The 7,924-nt window shown below is 39.9% G+C and overlaps 1 protein-coding gene across 2 annotated transcripts in view; it reads left to right on the forward strand.

Moving 5' to 3' along the window:
- The window catches only part of WIF1 (WNT inhibitory factor 1), an 86,534-nt gene extending 82,166 nt beyond the window's left edge, over nucleotides 1–4,368 (forward strand). For both annotated transcript variants that reach the window (XM_079937839.1, XM_079937840.1), the window contains one exon: nucleotides 3,527–4,368. In XM_079937839.1, the coding sequence (XP_079793965.1) occupies nucleotides 3,527–3,648 (122 nt within the window). In that variant the 3' untranslated portion in view covers nucleotides 3,649–4,368. The remainder of the gene's footprint in view (nucleotides 1–3,526) is intronic.
- The last annotated feature ends 3,556 nt before the right edge of the window (nucleotides 4,369–7,924 follow it).

The raw sequence follows: 7,924 nt of genomic DNA on the forward strand, positions 1-7,924 counted from the left end.
TTCTCCTCCGCTGCCTATTCTCCCCCGTGCTTCTCTGCATGCCACACCCCGCCCCACCCGGTACTCTCTAAACTGTAGAGCCTAAGCTTTAGAGTATAAAGAGGAAAGAAAGCATCACTGTACAATAACACCACAAATATCTTCCAGGCTGAATTAGTACTACGTGGTGATTTGGTAATATGGTATGTTAACTGTGATAGAAATAAGTAAGATTTTAAATCAAATGTAGATCGGTATCTACATGGTTCTGATTTTATCATTCAGGATTGATCAGTCAGCATATAGAACGTGAAGAGTTCTGCTCTGTAAAATCTTTTAACTGTATTGGTTATGGTATGCTTTAAATGGGTTCTTTTGTGGGACGGTAAAGGTCTGTGAAGTACGGGAGAGATGTTATCATGGAGTTGTGTTTTTCCAAATTTATTGAGTACCAAAAATGAACTAGCTATAGGCTAAGTTAAACCACTGACCTATTTTATACACAAAATGAAAGTTGCTAAATTCAGTCATTCCGTTTTGATTGATATGCTAGGCATGAATCCAGGCACTGGAGACATACCCGTGAACAGACAGAAAAGGCCCTTCCTGGTAGCACCCAGGTTCAAGAGGGAGGGACAATCAGCAAGTGAAGGAAATAAATAATGCAGTTTCTGCAGGTTCATCCTGCAGCTTGAACTCAGTCTCCTGAGTATGGGCCCACTGGCCACTTTCCTTCGAGGAAAGAAAGGCTTCATTCAGTCATACAGCTCCCTTGATTAACAGACATCCAGGTTGTGTCTCCAAAATAATGTACACAAATTGAACAGATCCCTTTCACATCAGATGTTTTTCTAAATCAGTGGTCTCCAAAGGGTGATGCATGTAGCCCAGTGAGTGTGGAATGATCAGCTGGGTGCTGAGGGAAAATATAGTTTGAAAACATTTTTTATATCCTTTTATTACATTTATGTATAAATTTTATATGTATATATAGTTATATATCTCAATCTCTAATTTCTAATTTTCGTGCATATTTTATAAATCACATTATATTATTCTGATATGTACATATACCATTTATGTGTAGGTATACACGTTTATTTGTTTATTTTAAAGTATACCGGTGTCTGGTCTAGGCTAAGCCATTGATTTGAGTCTTTTGCACCCACCGAATTGGCTGGATGGTAGACTGAATTGGCTTCAGGTGGGCATAGCTTAACAAGAAGTGGAGCTCCTCTGGAAAAGCGTTCCTTTACCGAGGTGGGAATGATTGAATGGTATCCCTGTTAGGACATACTGGGTGGGGGGGGACCTTCGTGGGAGTAAAAGACCTATAGAAAACTAACCATTTCTGGAGCCGTTTTGGAAAAGAGTTAAACCAAACCCTTTACGCCACCTTTAACTCAGGATACAAACTGTGCAGTTTGTCCCCAAATCAGAGTAAGTTTCCAGAAGTCCTTGGGCCTAGGGATGACCTGAAGTGAGATCATACGTCCCAGGACTCAATTACAAAGGTCTTCTGGGACTCGCATTTGGGGCCTGGTGACCACCAACGATGATGGGAGGGGAGTACAAGAGGCACTGTTCCTGCTGTTACACCCGGTCGCTCTTCTAGGAAGAAGGCAAGTTAGGGGCCCTCATGCATGTAGTTTAGATGAGCAATTCTGACAGGTCTGCCAGCCACCAAATAGCACTCCCACTTGCTGAAAGCTTTTGTCATCCATTGCTCCTTCAGATCCAGGCACTGCATGTCAAGAAGATGCCTTGGTGTTTGATTCAAATGCAAACGTGTTTTCTAGGAGAGGCCACCCAGCCATTCTGTACATTGGCTGAGAGAATCAGGCTGAAAGAATGAGGTTTATGTTGATTAACGGGAGGGGACAAGGAAGCCCTGAGGCACAGAGTTCTGCTAAGAACAGACCCCCAGCAGGGTGACATGCTGAGAGGTCCCAGGCACCCAGACATTCCTGCTTGGGAGGAGGATACTGGAGACAGACTCCCCAGCTTAGGCTCCCCTCACCAGGGAGGTGTGGGCTTCATGGGTTGCGGGGTGAGCAGCAGGGTAGGGATTTACTCCAGCGAATTGTTGGCTCATTGTTTTGGCTGCGCCATGAGCTACTAGCCTGCATACCGACAATTCAAAGAGACACATTCAGGAACAAAGTATTCTGTTCTCAGTGGTTACTTAATGGCATGCTTGCATTTATTTATTTATTTGGCTGCACCAGGTCTTCTTTGCAGCATGTGGGATCTAGTTCCCTGGCCAGGGATCGAACCTGGGCCCCTGCATTGGGAGTGTGGAGTCTTAGCCACTGGACCACCAGGGAAGTCCCCCCCATGCTTGCATTTAAAAACCACAAGGAAGGGACGTCCCTGGTGGCGCAGTGGTTAAGAATCCGCCTGCTAGTACAGGGGACACGGGTTTGAGCCCTGGTCCGGGAAGATCCCATGTGCTGCAGAGCAACTAAGCCCGTGCGCCACAACTACTGAGCCTGCGCTCTAGAGCCTGCGAGCCACAACTACTGAGCCCACGTGCCACAACTACTGAAGCCCATGCACCTAGAGCCCGTGCTCTGCAACAAGAGAAGCCACCGCAATGAGAGGCCTGTGTGCAACCAAGAGTAGCCCCCGCTCACCGCAACTAGAGAAAGCCCGTGCACAGCAATGAAGACCCAGCACAGCCTAATTAGTTAATTAATTAAAATAAATTTTAGAAAAAACCACAAGGAACAAATGAAATGCCAAACTTGACTCTAATGCACAGGAAGATGGAGGCAGATTTTTAAAGTGTGATTGCTGTTTTGGATCAGTTTTAGGAAAGCAGTAGAAGTGAGTCAGTGCCCAGAAGCATCTCCAGAAGTTCACAAGTAATAAGAAAAGAGGCTTCAAGTTGTGTAACTCAGTGTTACACTCCACTTATAATGAGCTGGAAATGCTATCGATAGATGCCCACCTTCACCGAAACTCACAAATCCCCATTGATAAGGAGTCAGTTCAAATCATAACCTTTCTCTAACATGTGTACTGGAGTCCTTAATTCTTATAAAATTCCTATTTTGTGTAAATGCAATAGCCACGCCTAATCATGTGATCTATATGAAGAATGGGGGTTATTACATTGAACTAGATCAACGTAATGGAGTCTGGTTTTACAAGGCAGTGAAAGGATCAATGACCAAGTCCTCTGCAGAAGCATCCCTGCTATTGAGACCTCAGTGCTAGATCCTTACCAACTCTTGGGTGGAGAACATCCTTCCATTCAATCACATTCATCCAAAGTTTGCATCAAGAGTATCTGCATGGCCAAAATACATAGTGAATCAGAGATTCAGTGGAAGCCAGATTTGACGGAGTTAGTAAAATGGGTTTCTTTCAACAGAGATCTTGAACCTGTAACATCTCTTCATTCAGGTAGCTTTTTGTGATTGCTGTGGTCTTTCACTCTGGGTTGAAAAGGGAAAATGGATTTCATTTGAATGATTAATAATGAATCTGAAGAGCCTGTTTTTGTAGTTTCTTTTCTTTTAAGCTGTGAATAATTTTGCAGGGTACGGAGCCAGCCTCACGCATGCCCTGAGGCCAGCAGGCGCCGGGCTCAGGCAGCACACGCCTTCACTTAAAAAGGCCGAGGAACGGCAGGACCCACCTGAATCCAATTACATCTGGTGAACTCCGGCATCTGAAACGTTTTAAGTTACACCAAGTTCATAGCCTTTGTTAACCTTTCATGTGTTGAATGTTCAAATAATGTTCATTACAGTTAAGAATACTGGCCTGAATTTTATTAGCTTCATTATAAATCACCAAGCTGATATTTACTCTGCCTTTTAAGTTTTCTAAGTACATCTGTAGCGTAATGGTATAGATTTTCTTGTTTCAGTGCTTTGGGACCGATTTTATGTTATGTAAGTTGTTCAGGTTAAATTTTTGTCTTTTCAGTGTGTAGTTGGCAGATAATTTCCAAAAGTACAATGCATTCATGATGTCGAGGGGCTGGGCAACATTAGAGAAGATAAATGGAACAAAAATGCATTAATCACAAGGGTCTGGATGAAGCAGTTATAAAAGTGCAGAAGTTATAGCATTTCAAATTATATTGTCATGTATTTAGACATTTGTCACATTTTTTAAATTCCCCTTATTTCTAAACTCACAATACATTTTGACCTTACCATGATTCCAGAGAATTCAGTATTGAAAAAAAAAAAAGAGAGAGAGAAAGAAACAACACTGTGGTAGTGGCATTAAACGATATAATATATTGTAAACACAATAAAATAGGGAATATAATGTATGAACTTTCGGCATTGGCTTGAAGCAATATAATATATTGTAAACAAACACAGCTCTTACATAAACATTTTATACTGTTTGTGTGTATAAAATAAAGGTGCTGCTTTAGTTTTCTGAGTGTTGTATGGAGTGGTCTTTGCATGTGTTATTTTATGAAAATAAAGTTGGTTGCAATTGAGTGGAAGTTAAAACTTTGCAGTATCACAAAAAAACAGAAGATATTCTTTCCCTGACTCTGTCCTAGCTCTCCAGCCTCATCTCTCCCTCCCAGTTCTGCCTCTACTCCAGCCATGTCACACTACGCTTTGTTGTCAGAGCCTGCAGCACTCCTATTTATGTCAGCTCCCAGCTTAGTTGTCAATTCTTTCAAAAAGTCTTCTCTAACTAGGATGTGTTAAATATCCCTTAGTGAAGACTTTCGAAAGGTGTGAAAATGTTGCAAATAAAAGTGCTACCAGTTGGGAATGTATTCAATAAACTGGTGCAGCCACTATGGAAAACCTTAAAAAACTAAAAATGGAGTTACCATATGATTCAGCAATCCCACTCCTGGGCATATATCTGGAGAAAATCATAGTTCAAAAAGATATGTGCACATTCTTAACAGCACTATTTATCAATACAATAGCCAAGACATGGAAACAACCTAAATGTCCATCAACAGATGAATGGATAAAGAAGATGTGTGTGTGTACACACACACACACACACACACACACACACACACACACACACAGTGGAATATTACTCAGCCATAAAAAAGACTGAAATAACATCATTTGCAGCTACATGGATGGACCTAGAGGTTGTCATACTGAGTGAAGTAAGTCAGACAAAGATATGATACCGCTTATATGTGGGATCTAAAACAATGATACAACTGAGCTTATTTACAAAACAGAAACAGACTCCCAGACTTAGAGAACAAACTTATGGTTACCAGTGGGGGAAGGGTGGGGGGAGGTATAGACTGGGAGTTTGGGATTGACATGTACACACTGCTATATTTAAAACAGATAACCAACAGAGAAAGACAAATAGCATGTGATAGCGCTTACATGTGAAATCTAAAAAAATGGTACAAACGAACTTATTTACAAAACAGAAATAGAGTCACTGATATAGAAAATAAACTTATGGTTAACCAAGGGGGTAAGGTGGGGGGATAAATTGGAAGATTGGGATTGACATATATACACTACTATATATAAAATAGATAACTAATAGGGACCTACTGTTTAGCACAGGGAACTCTACATAATACTCTGTACTGACCTATATGGGAAAAGAATCTAAAAAAGAGTGGATGTATGTATGTGTATAGCTGGTTTGCTTTGCTGTGCAGCAGAAACTGGTACAACATTATAAATCAACTATACTCCAATACAAATTAATTTAAAAATAAAAAAGATAACCAACAAGGACCTACTATATAGCACAGGGAACGCTGCTCAATATTCTGTAATAACCTAAATGGGAAAAGAATTTGAAAAAGAATAGATACATGTATAACTGAATCGCTTTGCTGTACACCTGAAACTAACACAACATTGTTAATCAAATATGCTCCAATGTAAAATAAAAATTTTAAAACGATGTGATATATATATACAATAGAATATTACTCAGCCATAAAAAAGAATGAAATAGTGCCATTTGCAGCAACATGGATGGACCTAGAGATTATCATACTAAGTGAAGTCAGACAGAGAAAGACAAATATCATATGATATCACTTATATGTGGAATCTAAAATATGATGCAAATGAACTTATTTACAAAACAGAAACAGATTCCCAGACATACAAAACAAACTTACGGTTACCAAAGGGGAAAGGGGGTGGGGGAGGGATAAATTAGGAGTTTGGGATTAGCAGATAAACACTACTATACATAAAACAGATAAACGACAAGGTCCTACTATATAGCACAGGGAACTATATTCAATATCCTGTAATAAACCATAAAGGAAAATAGTCTGAAAAAGAATATACATATATATATATATATATAAAATATCTGAATTGCTTTGCTATACATCAGACACTAAGACACACTGTAAATCAACTATACTTCAATTTTTTTAATAAGTGCTACCATTTATTAAGAACCTATTGGTTCCCAAGAAAAATATATGTTACCTTACAACCCTACGGGGCAAGTATCATTACGCCCTTTTACATATAAGAAAACTGAGTCATGGAGATAGGAAGCAGTTTACCCATGATCACACATGAGAGGGACGGGTTTGAATCCATGTCATCTGCCTCTGAAGCCTTAACACTATGCTGTTCTTCCTCCCTTCCTTTTCTCAGCAAATACAGCAGAACACAAAACTCTACAAATCCTAGGTAGCAACCTTCCAACATATTTTATTCTCCTCATTCTCCCAGGGGAATGTGGACCTTATTTTATAGACAGTCTAAAGTCCACAAGTTCTCTCACACCAGGCAGTGGCATAATCAGTTGTGTGATTTAGGGAAGTGACATGTGTTATGGGAAGAAATCAAGGGAGAGGCTGGAAGCAGAGTGACCGCATCTTGTTACGGTGCTAGACCACAGCGATCTTTCTCCTCTAGCCAGAGCCCAGGGTGTCAGCCTGTGCTCACAAAGACTTGGCAAAGCAGGCCAGGAGCCAGGGAGCTAACCCTGAGAATCCTAATATGAGAACTGACTTATTTATTAAAGACTTTTAAATAAAAAGGCCAGATGCATGATTATGAGGATCTAAAAGGTGGCAGAATGTTAAGTTTGGGGACAGGATAATAATAATAATAGTTGACACTTAGGTAGTGCTTAGTTTATTCTGAACACATTACTTGTATTAACTCATAATGAATAACAGAATAGTGGGGAAGTTAGACCGAAGGCATGGTGACAAACTGCAATGGTCTAGGTTGGTCATCTCCACAACAATTCTGACTGCACACTCCAGTAGAAAATTTTGAACACATAGTCCTATATATGACTATTATTTATCTACATATATAACTGTTCCAATACGTACATCATAAAAGCCAGAAATGTTAAAAGGAAGAGGTAAATTCTACACTGTGGGTGGGAATATAAGTTGGTGCAGCCACTGTGGAAAACAGTATGGAGGTTGCTCAGAAAACTAAAAATAGAGTTACCATATAATCCAACAATCCCACTCCCGGGCATATAACCGGACAAAACTCTAATTCAAAAAGATACATGCACCCCTATGTTCATAGCAGCACTATTCACAATACCCAAGACATGGAAACAACCTAAATGTCCATTGACAGATGAACGGATAAAGAAGATGTGGTACATATATACAATGGAATACTACTCAGCCATAAAAAAGAATGAAATAATGCCATTTGCAGCAACATGGCTGCAACTAGAGATTATCATACTAAATGATGTAAGTCAGAAAGAGAAAGACAAATACCATATGATATCACTTATATGTGGAATCTAAAATATGACACAAATGAACCTAACTATGAAACAGAAACAGAATCAGACATAGAGAACAGACTGGTGGTTGCCAAGGGAAAGGGGGTTGAGGGGGGGATGGATTGGGAGGCTGGAGTTAGCAGATGTAAGCTATTACATATAGAATGGATAAACAACAAGGTCCTACTGCATAGCACAGAGAATTACATTCAATATCCTATGATAA

This window comes from Stenella coeruleoalba, assembly GCF_951394435.1.
Source record: "Stenella coeruleoalba genome assembly, chromosome: 11".
NCBI classification, from domain to species: domain Eukaryota; kingdom Metazoa; phylum Chordata; class Mammalia; order Artiodactyla; family Delphinidae; genus Stenella; species Stenella coeruleoalba.